Source organism: Zalophus californianus, chromosome 1, assembly GCF_009762305.2.
Source record: "Zalophus californianus isolate mZalCal1 chromosome 1, mZalCal1.pri.v2, whole genome shotgun sequence".
NCBI lineage: Eukaryota > Metazoa > Chordata > Mammalia > Carnivora > Otariidae > Zalophus > Zalophus californianus.
In genome coordinates, this window is record NC_045595.1 from 77,451,378 (window position 1) to 77,477,136 (window position 25,759).

Here is a 25,759-nt window from a genome sequence, read left to right on the forward strand (position 1 = left end):
GTTCTCTCTCATTATGATCTGATGTCCTCAACTGTGGTATGTGGAGTTTTTTTCCCTAGCTTTGAATAAAAATCAACTTTCCTAAATAAATCAGTGAGGAGCAAATATATGTATTTTTTTCCCCACCGAGACTTTCCACCAATTAGCAAAATTTCCCCAAGTTTCTCATTATCTTCCTCCGAAATCACATCTTTTTAAAAAGGAAAAAAAAAGGTTTATTTATTCTAGAAAGAGAGAATGAGAGAGAGAGAGCATGAGCAGGGGGAAGGGCAGAGGGAGAGGGAGACTCTCAAACAGACTCTCCACTGAGCATGGAGCCCGATGCAGGGCTCCATCTCAAATGACCCCAAGATCATGACCTGAGCCGAATCAAGAGCTGGATGCTTAACCGACTGAGCCACCCAGGTGTCCCCCCAAATCACTTCTTTATAACTGTATCCAGATGCTTTCCTAATTCTCTTCTCCTCTGTGGCTCCTCTCCTGTTTGCACTTGGCATTTCAGGGTTTTCTCACTGCGCGTGATTCCACATCTCTTTGGTACAGTGCTGTTCTGGCTCATACCATAGCCACCAGCCACATGTGGCGACTGAGCACCGAAATGTGTTTGGTCCAAACTGGGAGGAGCTGTAGGTGTAAAAGTAACCGCAAATTTTGAAGACTAGGTGTGAAACATAATGTAAAATCTCTCCATGGTTTTATATTAATTGTTGAAATTGATATTTTGGAGAGTGAGTTAGTAACGAATTCTTGAAATTAACTTCACTCGTTCCTTTTAACTTTCTTAAAAATGTGGCTACTAGAAAATTTTGAGTTTTATATCTAACTCGTATTTGTGGCTCATATTCTATTTTTTATTGGGTAGGGCTGGTCTAGTGGGTCCCAAATGCAATGATGCCTGAAATTTTTTGTTGAGTACTAGCTCAGCTACTGACCAAAATGATTATTATGAAAAGGCCAAACCAAGTAAAGCTTTTGATCAAATAAATCCTGCATGAGTCCCATGAGGCAACTCCAGACATTTCAAAGAGCAGTGAGCCTGGTCTCACGTGGTGCATCATCATATTTCTACTGAGATACACGTTTGACGAGCCAGACGTTCACTTGGAGATAGAGGAAAAGTGGGGATGATTCTGTGGACTGCAGTGAGCTCAGCCTCCTCACTGGTCCAGGTCCTACAGGAAAAATGAGGGGTCAAAGCCTTACCACAGAGGTAGTCTAGTGGTTTCAGGCTTCGGTCCTGCCCCAGCTGGTCTGGATTAAAGGCCTCTCCCTGTTATTAATTATGTGATCTTAGACAAGTCACACAACCTCTGTGTGCCTTGTTTCCTTACCTTTAAAATGGGGACAGTAATGTTTTCTACGTCATGGGGGTTGTTATGAAGATTAAAGGAGAAAACACAAGTGGAGAGCCTAAAACAGTATAAATGCTCACAAATACGAGCTGTTGTCATTATGACTATTATTAGTCTAACTGGAAGGGTACACAGAAGCTTTCACAATGCGTATGGAAGTGGCAAAAGGTGCAGGGGAAGCTGAAACCAAAAATAGAGATCAGGAAAGCCAGGAAGCTGGTTGTAGGTGGAGCTTGGAGAAGAGTCTGGGAAGTGCCAGAGGTACAGCAAGGTGAGGATGAAAATGACGCTGCCCCGGGGGCCTGGGTGGCTCAGTTGGTTAAGCGACTGCCTTCGGCTCAGGTCATGATCCTGGAGGTCCAGGATCGAGTCCCGCATCGGGCTCCTTGCTCAGCGGGGAGTCTGCTTCTCCCTCTGACCCTCTTCCCTCTCGTGCTATCTCTCATTCTCTCTCTCTCAAATAAATAAATAAAATCTTAAAAAAAAAAAAAAGAAAAGGACGCTGCCCCTCTAGGATCTCTCACATGAGCCATGCCTATTGCTGGCTGATAGGCTCACGTAGTGACCACAGCTCCCAGGATGCATGTGCCTAAGCGAGGGAATGGTGTGTGTTGTTCATTTTAAGAGTTTATGGATTTCTGTCTCAGGTTATAAAAGCCAAGTACGTGCTGCAGGTTTCTGGACTAGCTTTTCTTTTATTCTGTGAAAGTTTTCCGTAATAGTTTTACTCACAAATTTTTAAAAAATGTAAATCTTTTACTCTTATCCATTGTGTCTCCTTAGCATCTAAAGCAGAAGTTGCAAACTGCTCATCTGTAAGCTGAATTGAGCCAAAAGACATGTTTATTTTTGGCTGAGACAGGGGTAGCCGGCACAGACTTAAAAACTTTTAAATGCGTTGCCAACATTTAAAAGGTAGGAGATTTCAGTTATAGAAGAGATCGACTTGACGTTTCTCCCTAGTGTTTTTCTTGACCATTTGTTGTATGGTGTGAGTGTTTCTTGGTAGGGAAATGTCTGGAGGACCAGAAAAGACCTTGAAAAAGTCACAGTCCCCAAGTAAGAGAGAGATTCACTTGAAATACTGGAAAACTTGGTAGTGTTAGTCCCACATTCTCACCAGGCAGGAACTCTCAAAATGTGGCAGCCTGGGAGCATCACCTGGGAGCTGGTTAGACATGCAGATTCTCAGGCTCCACCCCAGACCTCCCCAACCTGAAACTCAGTGCGGGGGGGGGGGGGGGGGGGGGCGGGGGCGGGTAGCAATCTATGGGTTAACAGGCCATCCTGGGGAGTCTGATCCATGCTAAAGCTTGAACTCCACTCATCCAGAACAGCAATCAATGAGAAGATAGCTGTTATCTTGGTCATACTCCTCACCCTTCCCTATTATCCCACATTAGCCTGCCTCATTCACTTCCCTGCCTGGTCCTTCTGATAAGGCACTTGAACTCTCAACTCCAACTGTAAAACTGACTTCAATAAGAAAAAGTAAATATAACTTCTTAATGAGGCTACTTTTTCCAGAAAATGATCCGGCATCATTTTATCCTAACCTTAAACGGACTGGAATACGAACTTTTGTTTAGAATTCGATGAAACATGACCAAAATGCTTCCTTGCCATACTTGCTGGAAGTAATGAATCAGAGAATTTCAAAGATGAACGTTAGTAGCCCCAATTATCATTTGAACCTAATGTGGCTCACCTCGCAGGTGGAGAATCAGGTCTATAAAGGAAAAGAGAAAGGGTAAGAAGCTGGGACCCACTGACCTGGCCCAGGAGCTACGCCTCGCCTGGAAAATGTGAGCGGTGACAGTGCCTCCTTCATAGAGCTGTTGTGAACATTAACAGAGTTAAAATATATGTCCGGCACACAGAAGGTGCTAGACAACAAGTGCTCTTCTCACTAAAGAAACATTGGGTATATACACTGTAGTGTTTATCCCTCAAAATAACTGTAACACTCTGATGTGATTATCCTCATTCTACAGAAGATGAAACTAGGTTTCAGTGAGGGGTGGCCGGGATATATGAACCCAGGCCACCTGATTCCCAGCCTCAGGCTGAGGGGCTGCAAACCATCAACAGGAATGGCAGCAACCACACCATATCACTCCATCTCACCAAGACTGTGAGCCCGCTCTGAAGGACACACATTTCTCTTTTCCATGGGCATACAACCAAACTTTTGTTGTTCAGGGATAATGGCCAGTTTGGGCATCATTCACGTTCTTTTCTAGCTTCCTGGTCACTGCACTGCTGGTAATGCAAGGAGCAGGGACCAGGAGGAAGCTGAATCAGCCTACTTCACTTCCATGCAGCTTTTATTCAAAACATCCAGGAGGGGAGGGGCTGAAAGAGACAGGGATTAGTAGGACCTGGGGATTCTGTGATCAGTGATAATCCAGCCCTTCCTCTACAATAGATAGCAGAGGCACGGCAGGTGGTAACCCGAGGAAATGTTGTGGCTAAGAAAGAGATTGGAAGGCCTTCACAACCTCACAACTCCGCTCAACCAGCCAACAATGAAAAACCCTTCCACCGTTCTACGGATGTCCCTAAAACTCATGAAATTTGCTACTTTAAAAAGTCATTGCAAGTATTTATTTATGCAGACTTGAACAAAATTCAGCACATCGCACAGTGTTGTGTTTAAATTTTAAAGAGGAACAAATTAGTAAAGTTTTAATCTAATTTGTAAACAATGAAAATAAAATGGCCAGAGAGGGGCACCAACTGCCTACCACTTGTGTACAGCAAGGCATATAAACGTATAGTATATATACTATATAAACATAGTAAGACACCCCTCATTTCAGAATATGGTATATCATTCGAAAACCAATGAATGCACTGTGACGGATTCACTAAGTAACTTTTAAGTAAATACCCGTGCCTATTTTCTCACTGCCCTTCCCTTGACATACTGTCAAAAAAAAAATCCATGTCCAAGTTCAAAGAGGAAAAAAAAAAAGCAGACAGACAGACAGCATTTTTTAAACAGGCCAGCCTTGGAAATATGTACAGAATTTATGCATGTTTCAAGCGCTCTTTCTCCTTTGCCAGAGGGTGTAATTAAAGGCCCACAGACAACTTCTAAACTGAGGCCAAAGAGAACTGCAGTAGAAGTCAGTGGGAGTTCAGCACCCTGACCATGCACAAGAATAGCTCACCCCAAAAGGAATAAATAACTATCCTGGCAAGGACGTGGGGAAGCGCAAGGATGAGAGCATCAGACAACAGAACCCACATTTAGTTAAAAAAAAAAAAAAAAAAAAAATTCGGTGGCTGAAAATCAGTAAGACAATCATTGTATAATCTGACACAAGCCAGGGGGGAGGGCAGAGGGCCGGAACTGGAGGTCAATCCCTGGGAGATGAGCTGCCCTTCTGTTTCGAGATAGTTGGCAGAGCTGGGGTCTCACCTGGGCCTTCTGGTAAATTCTTTCCCTCTCTGTAGTCATAGGCATTATTACACCCTAAGTGCATTTCATTTTTCCTCATTACTTGGGAAGGAAGAAGCCGCTCACAGAAGCTTAAAGGAGGGTGGGTGGCAGATGCTGACCTGCCAGTTAACTCCGTGAGTGATGTCCTCAAGTGCAAGATTAGTGGCGGGAATCCACAGTTCTCTTGGTCTCTCTTGGTTCCCACCTGTTTTTCAAGGTGAGCCATGAGTCTTGGTAGTCTAAAAGATGCATGTTTTCCCTACAGCATGGTCCTAAAAACAATTCACTTACACCATCTGGCAACTAACTAAAGAAAAAGCCTGTGGTTCAAAACAAAACCCAAGGTGGCCACGGTGACATCTCCCTTCCCAGCAGCTCTTCTAAAGTGACCCGGGCTCTGTCCCAGAGGGAGGAGGGGCTATGTCCCCTCCCCCTCGCACCTGGGTGGGTCTGTGACTACCCTAATCAATGGAATTTGACAGAAGGGACTTTATGGCGCTTCTAAGGCTAGGAAATAAGAGGCCACATGTCTTCCACTTTGCTTTCTGCAACCCTAGCTTGTGGACCACTGAGCCACCCCGTAGCAAGTCTGATAATGCCGAGACTGCCATTCTGTCAGGAAGCACAGCCCCAGCAAGAAGCCACAGGTCCATGTTCTGCTCAACAGCCCCGGCTGAGGTCCCAGTCAACGGGCAGCACTGACTACCAGGCGCATTGCTGAAGACGCTTCCCAGACGTGGAGACATGGCAGATGCCGAAGGTTCTCAGCTGAGGCACCAGAGCACGCAGCGCAGACAAGCCATCTCTGCTGTGCCCTGCCTGGATTTTTGTACCCACAGAATCTGTGAGCAAAAAGGAAAAGTTTTCTTTTTTTTTTTTTTAAAGATTTTATTTATTTATTTGACAGAGAGAGACACAGAGGGAGAGGGAACCCAAGCAGGGGGAGTGGGAGGGAGAAGCAGGCTCCCCGCTGAGCAGGGAGCCCGATGCGGGGCTCGATCCCAGGACCCAGGGATCATTCACCTGAGCCGAAGGCAGACGCTTAACTGACTGAGCCACCCAGGCACCCTTGGAAAAGTTGTTTTCTATCTCTAAGATTTGTGATGGTTTGTTAGGCAGCGAGGGTAACTGGAACACACACAGTTTGGATGATTCAGGGTCATTTTAGCCCTATACAATTTTTACCTCAAACACTTTTTTTAGAAGTTAAACACTAGAAAAAAAGGCATTGCACTCTCCTGTCCTACCTACACAGTAAAGTTATACGAAGCCAGGAAATACTGTATTTGTAAATCCTCTGTAAATTGTGCTATGCCCTGTACTTATAGGATTTATCATTTCACTGGTGTATATGGCAAGCGGTGAAACACCAGTATTTGAAATTCAAAACCAGTTCAACTTGAGGCCAAGAAGTGACCTTAATAATTGATAAGAACACAGTCACCTTGGCAGACACCAAGAGGCCACCTCATCAGGTGGCAAAACCAACCCAAATGTTGGGCTTGCATCATCTTATCCCATGCCAAAAAGCAGGGCAGCAATGGACAGCAGGAAAGAGGCAGCAGGACAGATGGGGTGGGCACCCCCGCATCACTTGGAGTGCTCAGAGGAGAACACTCCTAAAAATTGGAACGGATTAGGATGCCTACTGAAATTGGCATTCTTCCTTTCTCACCTGTGAGGACATGCTCAGCCAACATTATGCTACCTTCTCCTCCGTCTGCCCCTTAGCCTCTGCCCCGTGATAACTTGGACCTACCACAATCTTTGGGCATGAACGAGTTCTAATCCAGCTTGTTTTCCCTATTGCTTCTAAGTTTATTTATTATCAATGGATTCAACAAACATCTATTGAGTGCCTACATCATGCTGAGTTTGTCATAGGCACTGGAAACACAGAAGTAAATGAGACTCGCAAAGTCCCTATTCTCATGGTACTTATACGCCAGTGGGAGAGAAAACCAGTACATAAGTCGACGATGACATGATTTCAAAGAGTAGACGTGCTGCGGAGGAAGCTCACTCCCCTGCAGGAGCCCCGGCACATGAGGAAGGGCTGCCAACACTTCCATTTCAACGAAGACTCAACAGGCCACGTTGGAGAAATGTTGATCGCACACAAAAGGAGAGTTGTAGGCCCAGGACTGGGTCTCTCACATCAAGACAGGGATAGCAGCTGCCCTTTAACTTCCTGGGGAGTTTTCCCAGAGGGGCAGAGATTTATCTAAAATTTATTTATTTAAAATTTATTTAAAAAGAAAATGAGAGATACATTATGACCAAGTTCAGTTCAGAGAGAGGCAGTTCGGGGTGAGACACAATTTTTTTTCCTAAATCTATCCTATGAAATATGCTTAAGGAACTTGTAAACATTTTTGGCAGAAAAAAAAATAAAATGATTTTGGCACAGACTAATGGTATTAAATGCAGAAGGTACCGACAAATAAGAGGGTTTTTACTCAAGGGATTTTATGTAAACCCCTTGCTAGGGGCCGAGTTTGATACTGACGGGGAGAGAATTCTTCCATGGCATGCGAATGCAACCGTGTGTATGAGACAAGTGCATTGACAATCACATGAATATGGAAAAAAGAAATAATCTGTGGTGATTCTTGAAGCAGAGAGGGGGGTAAACACTAGTGATGCATACCAATATCGCCCATCTTCCTAGACACACAGAATGGTTGCATTTCTCTATTCCATTTGTATTGGGTAGGGCCATAGAAGTCATTTTCTGAAGTACGGTTGTACGTAGTAGTGACAAGAGACTCCAACAAAGAGAGGGCCTTCGTGATGGGGAGGAGACAGGTGGCCTCTGCGTTCTAGCAAGGCTTCAGAACCTAAGATTAACCCACACCACTTTGATTGTGCTCCCAGATGGCTTGAATAAAAAGAAGCAAGTGTTCCAAAGACATCAAGTTTCAAAAGAATCACTTTTTTTCTAACCAATTTAAATTGTTTTATATGTCCTCGTAGGAATTTCAGCTTTATTTTAAAATCAATTATTAACATTCTAAATACTAGAATACCAAAACATAACTAATCTTCAGTTTCCACTGCTGTTCCATGGGCATGCCTAGAGTAACTGACAAGGTCTTAACATGACACAGGCAAAGGTTAGTTCCTCGGAGGTCATTATTATCTCTCATCCAATGCTCTTATTTCTCCTGTGATAGTAGAGAAAAGGAATGCTATTTCTGAGGCCTAGAGCTCATAAGATGGATGAAATAGAATCAAATAATAAAGGAATATCTGGTCAAACCTGACCTAGGCTCACTAGTTCAAAAAATACTCTTTTATGTTTCTTAAACCACCAGATCCATGATATCAGTCCTGTGGACTCTCTCAGAGCAAACATCCCACGCTTGGGGATAGTAAAAGAAATGACTCCATTATGAGTTGGTGTTTAAAAACAAGTACATCGGGCGGTGATAGTTAGACTCAGGCTTGCGGTGGAACTCACAATTGTATGCAGATCCTACCTGCCACAAATAGTTACAGACATAACTACCATATCTGGATGTGCGATATGTACATGAGATTCAAGCTGTCGGTCAACAGGCAAGAATTTGCACCAAATATGCGTTGAAACAGAACCTATGTCCCACCTAACTCTTAAAGCAGGAAATAATCCTTTAAGGCCAAAATACGACTGAATGAGGAATTTTACATTTAATTCCATTTGGGGGAAGTAATCAGAATTCGTGGACTCAATTTCTAATACCCTCTTCCCACAATTTCTGGCAGTGGGCTGCTACCTTTCCTACTTTTTTTGGTCACAATTCGACACAACAAATATACTGAAAACTATTCAAGCATTTTAGCTTAATGTTTTGATGCTATCACAAACATAATATATCGTACATTCAAATGGAATAGATGCCATCAAAAATATCTTACGGAGTACTGCGTCTATAAATTTGCTAACTTAGGGTACCAACCAGTTGCAGGAGCATCTAACACAGCAGGACATGCTTCTGGAAACTAATAAATATCGAAAACATGCACCCCCCCCAATTCTATTATTCTGAAACTAATTCTTTATGTTAATGAGGAGTAATATAAATTTGGACAGCAGCTTTCAAAAGTACTTGCTGGTTAAAAGTATGCCCACACACCCAAAGTCCCCAGATATAGCACAGCTCATCTACAATTTGAGTTTGACATATGGATGTGAGATCCCAACCAAAATTCTCATTTCCCTGCGGAACAGTCAGATGATCCCTGCTGGGTTTTTGACTGATAAGGATAATTTTCATGATTTGGGGGACTTCCCAGGCCCGTATGAATAGTGCTGTTGTATACTTAGAAGGCTGCTATTTTCAGATTCAGAGGCACAGAGTCGCTTGATCATTCTAGTTTCTCCAGATTTGTGTAGCCATGAAAATCCTTTAAAAAACCAAAGTATTCTCCCCGTCACTGACCTACCTCAGAGTTTCCTACTGCTCATTATTTTAAGGCTCACAGAAGCTGAGAGGTCCATGTTACATGCCCCAGTTCACAGCTGCAGCCCATATAAAGGATTTTTTTTTCCAGACCCAGAAAAAGCCTCCATAGTAGCGGAACAGGGAGGGTCACTGAAGATTTTGCTTTTCCTTATTGGAATATTTACTTTGCAAATCCACCAATCTCTGTTATAAATGAAGCATTATATTGAAATCCTCTGAGGGAAGAGGTGGCCCCTGTTAAAACTCAAAGGCTGCCTCAGGAATGCCTGAGAATAAGTTCCTAAGTTAAATCTACTCTCTGTGCCTTTTTGCATTTTGACGCGAGTGAGCAGGAAGCAGACGGCCTGGCAGACGGGCCACCTTGACTCTACCAACAAGTTCAACGACAAGCTTTATAAAAACAGTTCTACCTTGTACGCTTATGCCGCCTGCACTTTGCTACTTTTGAAATAAAACAAAACCAACCCAAACAAAAATGCCCCAGGCGACAGCACTGGCCACAGAGCCGGTGCCAGAAATCCGGGCAGGACGTTGCTAGCAAAGGAATGTCATCTTTTCAATATGGAACAAGGAACAAGACTCTAATGGGGCAGGGCTGCCAGAACCCCGCTTTTCCCCTCTGCTGCGGACAATGCTAGTATTGTACAGGCAGACAGGCGCACAGAGTTTTACTCCACTCTCTAGAGTTTCTTCAGGGATGAGTTCTAGGGTCCACAGAACAAAGTTTTCCCCATTCTGGCACTGCTTATCCATAGGACACATCTAGCTGCCTCTCTGAAGTGGAAAAACACTGAACAAAAACAAAAAGACCCAGTTCGCATAAGGCGCAAGAGAAATTCCAATCCCCAAGAAACTATCAGGGTAGGAGCAATTCAGTAACAAAAACACATCTACAAAGATGTGTGATTTTCAGGCCATGAGTAGGATTCTTGTGCTTAAGGATACATATGTTTGGTACAACATGAAAACAAAGCAACTGTTTCATCTGGTGCTCCACAGACGGGACAGCAACATGTTTCCAAAGCTGGAGGAAGAATTGGCTTTGTAGGTCCTTAATGAGAGACATATGTCAGTCTCCAACAGTCGGCTTGCTGAAGGGATTTTCTGGGGTCATTCTGGCTACGTGTGATTTTTGCCTTGTGGAATTTAACCCCTGCTAAAGGTCTAGCTGTACTGAGGAAGGCCTTGCCAGTCTCTCAAAATGTCAAAATGGAACATACAGGAATATGGAGATGTTTACAATCATATGATTTGAAAAGACAGTTTGAGAATAATCAGGGAAAAGTCAGTGCAGAAATGTATCCAAGCTGGTTTCCACGAGAAACCACTTCAGTAACAGAATTAGATTATAGATCAAGCGCATGGATGGTAGAACGTGGTCCTGTAGACTCTTAAAAGCTTCCTTAAAAACTGGAGGGGGGATAAACTTATGCCACCTACTTCTCTAATTGGTATGAAGATCAAATAAAAAACTGAAGACAGAAACTATTAGCTCTCCACTGAATTCATTATTTCCTTCCATAATAATAGGTCTCTCCCCGCGCACGTGGCTGGACTAGATCTCTTGCACTTGCTTCTGGTCATGTGAGCAGTTCTTGGTGAATGATGCATGCCACCTCAGGCCCTGGCTTTTAAGAAGCAGGTATGGGTCACCTGGGTGGTTCAGTCGGTTAAGCATCTGCCTTTGGCTCAAGTCATGATCTCAGGGTCCTGGGATAGAGCCCCACATGGGGCCCCCTGCTCAGCGGGAAGTCTGCTTTTCCCTCTCACACTCCCCTTGGTTGTGTTCCCTTTCTCAATGTCTCTCTCTCTCTGTCAAAAAAAAAAAAAAAAAAAAAAAGCAGGTATGCTGCTTCCCCTATGCTCTCTTTCTCATTCCCGATGATGCGCTAAGGGATGCCAAGCTAGAATGCTGGAAAGAGCCAGACGTCCTAATCCCTGTGTGGATGAGAGAAGAAACCAACCAGGAATGCATACCTTGAACTGTTATGTTTAAAAAAAAAATTCTGTATGAGATATTGCACAATTTGGAGTGGGTTTTTTTTTTTTTTTTGTACTACAGCTAAGCTTAGCCTAATTTAATTCCATATGTGAAAGCGCTCTAGAAACATTAAAGAGGCGATATCAATGTAAGATATCTTTATTGTTTCTGTGGGCTTACACAGGTCTGCAGGTGGGAGCAAGGCAACTAAAACAGAGCGGGGAAACTAGCGGCTCACAACTGTGCCCTCATGAAGAAAAAGAAAGGGGCTGCTAAAACAGGATGCCTTTGCCAATTTCACTTTGTATTACTTTTTTTCCAAGCGTTCACCCAGGAGAAGGAAATACAGAATTGAAAGCTCTCTATTTAACCTCTCTAGTAAAAGGTTTAGAAAGAGAAAAGGCCGAAACACTCATTTCCCAAAAGTAACTAAATCATCACTGAGGACGGTGTAAATTTGATTTAAACAGAAATGATTTTCAGTCATAATTTCTATCACTCTCAGGAAACCCTGAAAGTATACTTTTATTTCCCTGACAAAAATACATTTTTGTTTTTGTTTGGTGTAACTGTAAGACATGGTCACAATTCATTTTTAGATGATGGTCCCTAGGAATTTTGTAAAAGCAACTTCTTTTGCTCCCCCCCCCCTTTTGCTTTAAATCAGAAAAAAGAGTGTTGATTTTTGGCGATTTTTTTTTTTTAATTGACCAAAACATGAAACAGGCACTTGAGACATCACTCACTGGGAGGTGAACCATTTTCAAAGCAACAGGTTAACTACGAAATGAATATTGGAAACTGCTTCTCTACTGTATGACAGAGGTAAAACTTTTACCAAAAATGACAGACCTTTAGCTTGTTTGATGTAACAAAAATGGCAAATGAAAGTGCTCCAGATATTTTTAAACAACAAGCAAAGTAGGCATTTCAACAACCGTTTATGAACTTTTAACCATTAGAAAATTTATGAACCATTTAAAACCACTAAATTAAATATACTGTTTTTACCAAGCCAACATGAGAAAAAAAAAAAATACAGGGTTGCAGGCTAATTCAAAATTCACTCTCCACTTCCTGTTTATTCATATACCAGGAAAAAAAAAAAGACTTTGTTTCACATTTAGGTCTTTCAACCATTTTGAGACAGGAGTCCATCTAAATCCTAGAGGAGAACACAGGCAGCAACCTCTTCAACCTCAGCCACAGCAACTTCTTCCTAGAAACATCACCAAAGGCAAGGGAGGCAAGGGCAAAAATGAACTATTGGGACTTCATCAAGATAAAAAGCTTTTGCACAGCAAAGGAAACAGTCAACAAAAACAAAAGACAACGGACAGAATGAGAGAAGATATTTGCAAATGACATATCAGATAAAGGGCTAGCATCCAAAATCTCTAAAGAACTTATCAATCTCAACACCCAAAGAACAAATAACCCAATCAAGAAATGAGCAGAAGACATGAACAGACATTTTTCCAAAGAAGACATCCAAATGGCCAACAGACACATGAAAAAGTGTTGAACGTGGTTCGGCATCAGGGAAATGCAAATCAAAACCTCAATGAGATACCAGCTCACCCCAGTCAGAATGGCTAAAATTAACAAGTCAGGAAACGACAGATGTTGGCGGGGATGCGGAGAAAGGGGAACCCTCCTACACTGTTGGTCGGAACGCAAGCTGGTGTAACCACTCTGGAAAACAGTATGGAGGTTCCTCAAACAGTTGAAAATAGAGCTACCATACGATCCAGCAATTGCACTACTGGGTATTTACTCCAAAGATACAAATGTAGGGATCCGAAGGGGTATGTGCACCCCAATGTTTATAGCAGCAATGTCCACAATAGCCAAACTGTGGAAAGAGCCAAGATGTCCATCGACAGATGAATGGATAAAGAAGATGTATATATATACAATGGAATATTATGCAGCCATCAAAAAAAAAAAAAAAAACGAAATCTTGCCATTTGCAACGACGTGGATGAAACTGGAGGGTATTATGCTGAGCAAAACAAGTCAATCAGAGAAAGACATGTATCATATGATCTCACTGATATCCTTAATCTCAGGAAACAAACTGAGGGTTGCTGGAGTGGGGGGGGGGGAGGGATGGGGTGGCTGGGTGACAGACATTGGGGAGGGTATGTGCTATGGTGAGTGCTGTGAATTGTGTAAGATTGTTGAATCACAGACCTGTACCTCTGAAACAAATAATACATTATATGTTAAAAAACAACAAAAAAAGTAGGAACGGATAAATGAAGGGGGGGAAATCGGAGGGGGAGACGAACCATGAGAGACTATGGACTCTGAGAAACAAACTGAGGGTTCTAGAGGGGAGGCGGTGGGGGGCGGGTTAGCTTGGTGATGGGTATTAAAGAGGGCACATGCTGCATGGAGCACTGGGTGTTATATGCAAACAATGAATCATGGAACACTACATCAAAAACTAATGATGTAATGTATGGTGATTAACATAATAAAATAAAATTAAAAAAAAAAAAAAGACTTTTCTGCCTTTTCAACCCAAAATGATTTCTCAATGTAGAACAACATTTATCCAGAAGAAAAAAAGTGTTTTCTCCTTAGGGCTATGCAAAACTAATGTCCCCTCAGTAGGATCTATTACTGGGAAAAGCCAGAATGCCATTTTAGCTGTCTTGATGTTTCTCCAGAGGGAAGTAGATTCTAGATGTTGAGATTTTTATTTATTTTAAATCACTAAGAACCCACGGTGTTCTTGAGTATAGCATTCCAGTTGCAAGTCCTTAAGAGTTTGCATAAAGACAGTATCAAAGACAAAATAAACCTTTGCACAGAAGGGTTAACTCTGAGGTGGAAGGCAGAAATTACTAAGAAAATGAGCAGCACTTTGGCCATGAAAGGCCTGTTCCTGTTTATAGATTTTATAAAGTTTTCATTAATGCATCATCACCAACCCTATATAATTAGATGCAATTAATTATATCATTAGATAGGATGTATAAAATTATAGTATGTTCATTACCATAGAATTATATACCTGCTTGATTATGTCATTTATCACTATATTAAATACTCTATAATTAGATCTAATTTGTGATTTTAAAAAAAATCACTCATGCACTGAAGCCCTACTATGTGCAGAGTGCTCTGCTAGACACTGAGACGAGCCCCAGCCCTCTTGGAGTTTATAGTCTAAAAGAGGAAGCTGGTATTAAACCAATGCCTCCATAAATAATAAGTTGATTACAGCTGCAGTAAGCGCTACAAAGGAGAACAATAAAAAATGTGAAAGAAGGGAATCTAACCGGGGGGGGGGGGGTGCTGGAGAAATCTTTTTTGAGGAAATGATATGTAATGAGTCCTCCGGAGCGTCTTTAAAGCCTGGCTGATCCCCAGTTGCTTGCATAGGGCTATGCAAAACTAATGTCTACAGAATGGATACAATTCCATTTTTCCGCATAATTCTTCAGAGGCTATTCCGAGTTCCCTTGCCTTCAACTTCTGCCTCGAACACTCCTCTCCCCTCCCTGCTCTGGAAAATGCTGATCCATCTATAAAATCGTCTCTTGTATAAAGCCTTCCCTGAACATGTCAGAGGGATGAGAGGCTCCGTCTCTGCGCTCACCAAGCCCCCCTAGGCATCACAGCACACGGTATACACACTAGTGGTCTCCTTACCCTTCATTCATCCATTCAGGCTATAAATATTTACCATGTCCCTGTTATCCAACAGGCACCCATCTGTGGACTTTATAAATACCGGGATGCAACTTTGGGAACCCAATACATAAAACCTTTCATTTCTACACCTAAAGCCTGTGTCGGAAGGTGTTTCACAGAGGTCTGATTAATGAGAGAATAAGTCAGTTCTCCACTGTTGGTCAATGTTAACAAGCAGAATAGCTCTTCGGGTCTACGAGGGGACCTATTTTGTGGGGTTCAAAAACTAGAATAATGAACTTGATGGCAAGCTTCACAATTCACTTTTAGCCATTACAGAATGCAGACACTGTCCAGTTATTGTCATTGCCTTTTGCATGGTATATTGTTCTTGGGGCTCAATACTGCAGCCAACCTCTGAAGAGAGGCAAAGCCAGAAATGTTCTCGAAACAGAGCATAACGTTCATGTTTATCCATGCCAATTAAAACCAAAACCAAACAAACAAACAAACAGGGAAAAAAAGTCATTTTAAATGGCCTTGGTCAAATAAAATCATTAAACACATTTATAGTATTTAATAGAAGTTCTAAAATTAAGTGCAGACATCCATCTTCCTGATTGCAAAACTTTTTGTGACAGAGCATACCACTTGCTGTTTGCCAGGAAAAAAAAAAAAAAAAACAACAACAACAAAACAGCCCAGCAGCCGAACACTGTCCCAGAGATGAGGGCCTCCCTTCTTCAGAGGCAAGGAAAACAAAGGCAGATGAGAAAATGGACAAAATCAGCCCTGAGGGACTGAGGGGGCTAGTGGAGTTTAAACTCTTAAAGGCTACTTTAAATAGAAGGCTACCAACATGACCTTGAGCAAGCATTTTCCTCTATGCCCTTGTGGGGAAGGTGCACCATCACGGCGGCACCCAGGGGCTCTCCATGGGGGCTGGACAGTGGCTCCCAAATGCTGGCTTATGGATGGGAAGTTTCCACCCATCAACGGCAAAGAAGAGAGAACAAGAACAAAGCACCATTTGGGAGCGTGCCCGTGGGTGGGCCCTGTAACCATCCCTTCTTGGGAAAGACTGCCTTGTAAGCTCTTCTTTCTTCTACTTTTTGTTATAAAAATGCCATTTCTTTTATGAAATGATCAAGACAATAGGGTTGTTTTTCTTTTTAAATAACTCCCACCTGTTTTTAATTTGTTGCCCCTTGAAACCCCCACTCTAGAAAACAACACATCACTGCTTCCTATCTTCTGTTTCAAAGCAGCTAAAGCAGTGGAATGTTTTCCCAAAGGCCTAAGACTTCAATCCTAGCCCTCGAAAAGACTAGCTGTGCGAACTTAACCACACTCCTTTATGTCTCTGAAACTCAGCCTCCTCATCTGTAAAATGGACATCATCAAGCCTACCCCCTACAGTGCTCTTGTGAGAATTAAATGAAATAAGAGTATAAAATGCCCCAATGCCTGGTATAGAGAAGGTTTCCAACAAGGGTACTTTTCTCCTTCCCCCTACCCATCTCTCAACTTATATAAAGCCACACCACATTAGCCATCCCTAGCAAGAAATGAGTACAATACTGGCTACACAGTTTTACCACTGTATTTTCTGTAGGACTGGGTTCAAACTTGTGAATTTGACTTTCACAAATGTGCTGGGGCCCAGAGAAGCTAACGGATACAGCAAAGAAAGGAAGAAATAGCCCTAGACTCTAAGTATTCAGTTTCTGCCCTGAAATGCTTTCCCTTGTTACTCACACAGCTGGTTTCTTCCAGTCATAAGATCTCCCCCTGACTCCCAAATAAATCCGGTGCCCCTCCACTATTGTTTACAGACCATTCTGTTCCTTTTCTTCCAACTCTGAATTGTTTATCATCTGTATGTTATTTATATGACAGAGTAAGTTCCAGGAGGAACATCTCCCTTCTGTTCACTGTTGCATCTGGCATAGGCCCTGGAACTTAGGAGGTATTCAATAATCATCTGCTAAAAGATGATGGGATGGTGAATATAGGCTATCAGAAGAGACTTACACATGAAATCAGAAGTTAATAGAAGACAGTGTATCATCAAATGCCAGCTCTAATATATTCACCCTTTTGCAAGGTGACTTTGCCACTTACCTCCTTCAAAGGTGGACTCTATTTCTCCACCCATCAGACTGAGACTTGACCATGGAACTTGTCTGACCAACGGGATGTGAGCAAATGTGATGCAACCAGAGGTTTGCACATTGGTGCTTGTCCTCTCTTACTGATGGGAACCCATCCACCACCCTGTGAACAAGTCCAGGCTAGGCTAAAGGATGAGGAATGATAACATGGGAAGAGGATCCAGTCATCCCGTCAAGGACCCAGTCATATGAGGCCACCTAAACCACCCAACCCAAGACAAGCCAGCCAAGACAAGAAAACCTGCACAGAACCATGACAATACATGTCTATTGTTTTAAGCCAACAAGCATTTGGGTTATTTTTTAAGCAAGAAAATCTTACTAAGACAGTAGCTCATAAAACATATTCCACAAACCTCTCCAAAGTAAGATGCTAGGTGCTTCTGGAAGCAGCTCACTCATAAGGAAACTGCTAATTTCTATGACTTTGGATGATGAAGAAGTGGAAGCTGGGTGGGAATAAGGGGGTGGAGCAAAAACAGACAAAAATGGTAGTCTTGAAGCTCCCATGTTGGAGCTCTGGGCAAGTGGCCATCAACTTTAGTTAAACACCATTTCTGAAGCAAGTGGGGAAGGAGTACTGCATTCCCTAGCCTACAGTCCGCCAGAAACACTGGCCTGGCACCCTTGGCATGAGTGCTTTGGATCATCAGCTTTTGAGTTTTAGAAATTGTAAGAAAGAACATATCCCCATGTACTTTAGCAGAACTCAGGAAATGAGGCCCAAGGGCCAAGTGCAGCCCACTGCTTATTTTTACAAATGTTTTATTGGGGCACCTGGGTGGCTCAGTTGGTTAAGCATCTGCTTTCGGCTCAGGTCACGATCCCAGGGTCCTGGGATTGAGTCCTGCATTGGGGGCTGCTCAATGGGGAGTCTGTTTCTCTCTCTCTCTCTCTCTCTCCCTTTGCCCCTCCACCCCCACTCATTCTCTCTCTCTCAAATAAATAAATCTTAAAAAAAATAATTAAGCTTTATTGAAACATGCCCATAGCCATTATTTGACATATTGTCTGTGGCTCCTTTCATACTACAGTGACAGAGTTGAGTAGTTGTGACAGAGACCAGACGGCCTTCAAAGCCTAAAATATTTATTACCTGGCTCTTTACAGAAACCATTTGCCAACCCCTGTACTGGAATAATCAGGGTAGGTTCAATGGATTGGTTCGGTCTTAAACTGAGACTTGAAGGAAAGAGGCAGTCTTTATTTTTTGGTATAAAGAAGTGGAGAATTGTTAAAACAGCACTATAAAAAAAGAATACTAAGAGTGTAACTGATGTTACATCACTGTGCAAAAGTCATTAAGTTGATAATGTAAACCATAACTGAATGTATATACCACTTACTATGTTCCAGGTACCGTCTATATTCTTCATAATAACTCATTTTATACTCACAGCAATATTAAGAAATACTATTATTATCTCCATTTTTCCAGATGAGAAGAGAGACACAGAATTAAAGAAGTTTGCCCAAGGTCACAAAGTTATCAAGGAGCCTAACTAGAATTCAAATCCTGGTATCCTTACTCTAAACTCCATAATCAATATAAACTATGATGAAGGCCAAAATTGTGCATAAATTCTAGCTATGAGCAATGACACGGTTTCTTAAGGACACATGAAAATCAACTTTATCACTCTATATTGTTGAACCTTTTGGCTAACCACAACACATGTTCACTTTATGTACTCTTTGTCCCCCGCAAAAAACTGCCATGGCTCAGCTGGAAATCCCCTAAACAGGACAATCCAATGGTGCATCTAGTGGTTATGTTGCCATGGTAATGCTGTGATAACACAGTAGCCACTGGTCATTCCAAGAGGTGGACCGTCTCCCATTTATTAAATTCTGAGTCTGAGACAGCCACCGTTCCCTAAGAAAACAGAAGGTTCTCTTTCCCAAACAACGGTCAATAAGGTCATTCTGGTCAGGACAGGCTGAAGCCACTGTGGACATTACTTCTTATAGATATAAACTGGGTTCTATTTGGGAGTTCTATTTTAGAGCAGAGGCTCCCAACCCAGAATAGTGATCTGTGATCTCTAGCCAAAAAATGGGCCAGCCCTTATAGGTCAATCAGGGACCCATGGTGTATCTGCCGGGAGCCCAAAATGATAACATGCCTTGGGCCCATTATAAACAACCAAAGTAAACGGAGGCAGAATTCCAGAAAAGAAGTTGTTTCTTGATTCATTACCTTATTATCACATGGGAGAGATTCCTAACAGATAGCCTCTAACACAATTAACTTTTAATGGACTAACAGAACTTAAATTGATATATCTCTTTTAGAGGACATTTTGGCAATTTGTATCAAAAGCCTTAAACATGTTCAAAGGCAGTGACTTAGAAATTCCAATTCTACTAATTTATCCTAAAAAAATTATCACAGATATACCTCAAGGCTATCCATTAAAGCATTATTTGTAATAGAGAAAAACTGCGATGAACTTAATGAACAACAGGGAATTTGTTAAATAAATTATGATATAACCATAAATTACTACATTAATGTTATAACCACAAACACTATACAGTTGTTTAAATTTTGGTCATGAAAGACCATTAAATTTAAAAAGCAGATTAAAACCGCATCTAACATAAAATTCTATTTTTATAAAAACCAAAAATAACGATGCATATATATATGCACTCATAGAAAAATAGATTTAGCAGAGGTTTTCTCCCAGGGTAGAACTGTGGTGGTTTTAATTTTCTATTTTTTTATACAATAAACTTTGCACTGTTTTAGTAACTTTTAAAAATGGTAACAGTTATATTTAATTTTTTTTTTTAAATTGTGTTTCTCTCCTTCGGCTGTTACATTATACTTCAGTCTTATGGTTTTCAGTTCTGTGAATTCTACCACTATGTTTTCCCAGTAAGCCAAAATGCAGACCAGTCTTTCTCAACATCCTAGGAGAAAGGCAGTCCACATTTTCAGAGATCCACCCACAATACAAAAACCCTCAAATTCGACAGCTGGCTGGCCAGCCTTATCAGGCTTATACTTTGTTAAAAAGCTATGCCATTAACATGACTGAATGGCTTCACCAAGTTTATCAAAGTTGCCTGTGCTGGTATGGGTTTTGTTGTTGTTGGGGGTTTTTCCTAAAAAGAGTCAGAGTCCAAAATTAAAGCAAGAGGTCAAGGGAATTAGCTGACTAAGAGCTGATTGAAACAGTGTGTACTGTACAGATTGTGAAACAGCTGAATATCGTAGGGCCTGGAATCTGGCGGGGAAGGGAGATGCTGGGTAATTTCTTTTCCCAGGACAGAATGGGAGCAGGTAAGCTGAGTTAGAACACAACTGCATTCCGATTTCTGGACAGGACACGACTAAACATTTTTTGAAATAAAGGAGTGTCTTTTCATTTCACTTTCAAATGACCATTAGGAAAGGTTTTATTTATATATTGTGCAACAAGTGGACAAAGTCAACCGGGATTTGGCTTCAGCTTTCCCAAATTTCAGGATAAAGTTAAGTAGGTTCAGCTAGCAATCAATAACAAAAGTAATAATTTGGGCACAAATGTTTCGCTTTTCATCCAGCTGCCAACTGGCAGCTATGTGACCTTTCCTGACCACCTTATCTGAAGCTACTGGGGGAAAGGACACTCCTTTAAAACAACCAACACGATCCCAGAGGCAGAGAGATGTTCCCTAAACTAGCCTTGCTCAGTAAAATAATCCATGTTTATTCCAGTGGCTTGAAAAGAGGAGAAAACTCATAATTTCTTTCAGGGGCCGAGCGACATTTCTGTGTTTGTTCAACCTCTATCTTTAAACGCCCACGACACGCCAGACATGAGTGAGGTGCTGCACACTCAAGCTAGGATCCTATCCGCTCTGGGTCATGGACCGTAAGGCATTCAGTGTGGTGGACTCCATGTGAAAATGACCCTGTTTTTCCTTACCCTGTATTCCTGCCTCTTATAATGTGACTTTGCAGCTCTTTGCATTAGAAAGTTGAGTTTCTGTTTCCAGCTCCCAAGTATCACTGGCCTTATGACCTACTTTGGCCAACACGACAGCATGCCACATGTGAACCTGGGCCTCAGGAGACCTCATGTGCCTCTGTTCTTTCTTCTGGAACCCTGCCTGTGCAAATAAGCCAGTACCAGCCCAACAGGCATGACAGACCACATGAGGAAGAACCAAGAGTCCCCAGCAACAGGAGCCTTCGGTAACCCCCAGAAGCACAACCACCTAGGGAACCTGCAGCTGACCAGAGATACACAGCGGAGCATAGCTAAGAGCAGGTGCTGCCCCACAGAACCATAAGCTAAACGCAAGGTGGTTGTTTTGGGCCACCCAGTTTTAGGATGGTTTGTTACACTGCAGTGCCTAACCAATCCATATGCTGCTAATAAATGCTAACTCTGACAAGCCAAATACAAAATGCCACGGAGCACCTGATGGGAGCACCTGTAATATTCCAGCATGCTTATAATTACAATGAATCATCCAATGGAGCTACATACAGAACAGATGTGACCAGCTGTACGAGGGACCCTAAAAAAGCTGTATATCTGGGAAAGGGCTAGCTCAAGACAGCCATAGTTCCTTTGAAAAACTGTCTGTGGATGAGTTGGATTTGTCTATGAAGTCATTCTTTGTTTTTCTTTTATCTCTCTCTAAAAAAAAAAAAAAATGCAGCTCTTTCATTCAATTAAGACTGTTGGACTCGATAGCAATTGTCTAGCTTGATTCAAAGCAGCCATAGCCTCTCTGACACATGTTCAGCCCCCACTACTCCGTAGGCTGGAATTTTAAATCCAGCTCTCCTGAATTTATGACGCACGCACACAGTAGCAAGTCCCTACAGGCTGAAAATCAAACTGTAATTCAAAGGCCACAGGGCTGAGGAAACAGCCAGAAGATAAATCCCAATTTTAACCTTGGATTCTCAGCAAGTTGATTTAGGGGACTGTCAGTCATATTTAAAAATAAAATAAAACTACGAAGACAGCAGACGGCATGTTCTGAAGAGAAACAGGATGATGCTGTTCAGGACTCCTTCAAAAAGCTCTTGTTACCTGAAAAGAACTGTTCTGTTATTTTAAGGGCCCTAGAAACATTTGGCCCCCATCAGTCATTTGCAGAAGTTTCTGAATTTTTAACTGATGAAATAGAAGGAAGAAATGCAACCATCAAATACAACCAAGCCCACCACACTGGAGGTGGCATTACAAGACGGCAAAGCAGCCTGCTTCTAGAGCTGAGCAGGTCCCCCCCAACCCCCACGGAGCACGTGGAGAAGGAGCGCATGCTGGGTGCAGAGGCGCGGGTACTCACCTTACAGCCCTCGCAGGCGCTGACCCCATAGTGGTACCCTGATGATTTGTCCTGGCAGACGAAGCAGGGTTTGTACACACGAGGGGGAGGAAGTGGAGACGGAGGGCTTGGGACCAGTTCCTCAGAGCTGGTGCTCTGTGTTTCAATCGCTGTGGTGGAGATGGAGTAGGGGGTGGGGGGGAGGGGAGAAAAAAAGAGAAAATGGGTCATTTCATGTCTTTTTCACCAGCGAAATCATAGGCCTTTGCCCCAAGTTCAGCAAGAACACCAGCAAGGATAGGCCCACAAAAACATGTGTCATTGTCGGCCCAGCAGTGGGGACACGGACACGGAGCCCTACAGTTCACAGAGCAAGCACATTCGCCTCTCTCCTTCTCGGTGCATCACAGCACTATGAAGGACATGATTTTCTCACCATGCTACCCTCCAGAGACACAGAAACTCAGGGAGGGGGTGGGGAGTGCCGTGACTCCTCCAAGATCAACAGGCCGGTGATAGAGCCAGGACACAAAGTCAGATCTTCACACTGCAACCCCCAAGCTCTTTCTGCTCTTCTGTTTCCCCTAGCTTCTGATTCGTGTAGAGTCTCTGAAATGACTTGTTTGACCCTGCTGCTCACTTAGCCAAAGGTAAATTTCCCAGGATAAATGGGCCACAACAGCCATTGGACAAGCATCTGGGGAGGGCTATGCTGCCATGATGGATGTTCATTAATAACAGCATCGGTTAAGACCTTGGCCACTCCAAGACTGCTCCTTGGACCAGCAGCCTCAGCGTCACCTCAGAGCTTATCAGAAAACAGAGCATCAGGCCCCAGCTCAAGCCTAGGGAATCAGAATCTGAGTTTTAACAAAACCCTCGGATGGCCAAATGTACAATTCATGTTTGAGAAGCAATGGGTTGTACTGATGATGGCAGAGTCATGCTGCTCTTTACCCTAGATTTAAACACACAGGATTCCCCATTTCATTTCTTAACCACCCAAATTCCATGGGAAATAGGAATTCACAGAATTTATTCTCCCATCCCTTCTCTCCACATTTGTGTCAAAGCAAGACCTGGCCCTTCTCCTATCACAGGCAAAAATGCACATCAAGTATGATGGAAATGGGCATGGGGGTGAGTGACCCAAAGTCGTCAAATAATGTTCCAGAATCTTCCAACCTCCATATTTCTTTACAATATACAGTATATTCCCCAGAGTGTAAGCTTTCCAGTTGTTCCACTATTCACAGTCTTCCAGACTAGATATTTTACTGACTTTATTGTCCTATAGCCAAACCTTCAGGAAGTCAGGGCAGCTCTACTCCTTACACATATTGTGAGTCCATCCTCATCTCGTAATCCTGCTACCATGCCAGGCCAGTGGGCCACCATCACCTCTCACCTGAGCTACTGCCACAGCCTCATCAGTGGTCTCCCTGTGCCTGTGTGCCTACCCTAGGGTCCCTTCTTCAAATACATAGGCAGATAACCATTCAAAAAGGCAAAAGCAATCCTTATCCCTTACTTGTCTAAGGCCCTTCAATAGCCACCATTTAGATCAAAGTCAATCTCATTACTGCGTTCAACAAGGCTCTTTATGATATGGCCCCTTAGCAACATCAACATCACTGAGTTCATCATTCTCATTTATCAACTTCTAAACACTTGGCTTCTATTCCATCTCTTGAATAGGCCAAGCTCTTGTACCAACGTAAGGCTACTGCACTAACCATTTCCCCTACCTGGGAATTCTCAGACCTTTACATGTCTGGTTCCTTTTCATCTCTTAGATCTTAAAACAAATGTCACCTCCTCAGAGATGGCTTTTCTAAGTAAAATGCCCCTTCCCACTCCTGATCACTACAACCCGTTATTTTATTTTCTGTAAAACCCTAACTAGTATCAAAGTTTAGAATGTTTATATATGTACAATTTTATACTCTACCTCTGTTACCTTCCAACTATGGGTTTCATGAGGCCAAGGAACTTATCTGCATCATTTACAACTATGTTCCAGGCCAAGAAGAGGTCCTGGCACATAGTAGGCAGGTTATCAATAAATATTTGTGAATTAATACATGAACTTTTCCCTGTTCCTTTTGCTTCTTCATTCCAAGTACTAAGTGCCCCTCTAAGGTGTTAAAGGTAACACAATTACAAATCAAATAGCTTTCATATACTCATTTGCTTCCTTAAAAAATTAATTATCCTTTTGGAGTAAAATCAACTATAATTATAGTATTCTCATAATTCAGAAGTATCTTGGAATGAATTCATTAGAGTAATGCAGGTCTAGTAGTTAAATCTATGACAGTCTTTACTGGTCAGAAGCAAGATGTCTGGGATGAAGACAGCCCTTACTCTGTGTAGCTTGGCATAAAGATTGGCATCTAAGATGTTACTAAAGCTTCTCAGATCAGCTATCAAGCTGTAAACGCAAAAGCAGTCCCTACACTAAGCTAACCAGCTTCACTGAAAGCAAATGAGTAATAACGACATCAAGAAAACAGTACTTGTTAAAAGTAGAATAACGTGTCACTCTTTGTTAAAATCTGAGAAAAACAAACATGCAGAGAATCACCCCCAAATCTTCTACTTAGAGAAAAACGTATGGTTATCACCTTAGCATACATCCTTCGAGAACACTTTTCTATGCATATAAATGATTTTGGTTTGTTTGTTTACTAAAGTGGGCTTATACTGCAGATTTTGTTTGGGACTCTAACTTATTATGTCATGAGTTTATGTCCTTGCCCATAAATATTTTTCCTGCAAAACATTCCATTATGTGAACCTCTTTGTAGCTAATCTCAGCACATACCTATTTAAGATAAATTCTCAGAAGTGGAATTACTAGCTCAAAAGGTATGGTTATTTAAAAATGTTTTGTGAGTTTTTAACTCAGGTTGATAAATTGACTTCCAGGAAGGCTAGGTCACTCCCAATATATCAACATAAGGGAGTCCTTCCCTAAATGCCTCCCCAAAGTCTCAGATGGGTTTTATTTGTATGGCTCTACTTCCACCCAAGTGTTTCAACAACTCTGACAGAGTTGTGTCGTCACCACCACGATCAATCCTGCACTGTGTTCTCCAAGGAAGCAATGTGGGGTGTGTGTGTTTTAATGTTCTACTCGCTCATGTAGAACAGCTAATCTGGTTTGTCTAGGAAAGTTGTAAATAGAATTCTGTTAGGGCTGGATTCAGCTGTCAGAGTTATGCCCTGAATTTCAAAAGTGGGTGGTAATTTCCATAAATATGTCACTTCAAATACATGTCCTAAAGGGAATCCAGCATTTCACCCTCCCAAAGAGAGGAAACAGAACTTGGGCGATTTAATACCCAAGAAACTCTGGGCAAAGTACAGGTATGAAAAGGCGGGAGACCTCACAAACCCCAAAACATTTTACAAAGTTTGGTAAA

The 25,759-nt window shown here is 42.2% G+C and overlaps 1 protein-coding gene across 6 annotated transcripts in view; it reads right to left on the reverse strand.

Moving 5' to 3' along the window:
- RARB (retinoic acid receptor beta) overlaps window positions 1-25,759 on the reverse strand; it is a 505,987-nt gene that overhangs the window by 115,146 nt on the left and 365,082 nt on the right. For all 6 annotated transcript variants that reach the window (XM_035724196.1, XM_027587268.2, XM_027587269.2 and 3 more), the window contains one exon: window positions 22,353-22,501. In XM_035724196.1, the coding sequence (XP_035580089.1) occupies window positions 22,353-22,501 (149 nt within the window). The remainder of the gene's footprint in view (window positions 1-22,352; window positions 22,502-25,759) is intronic.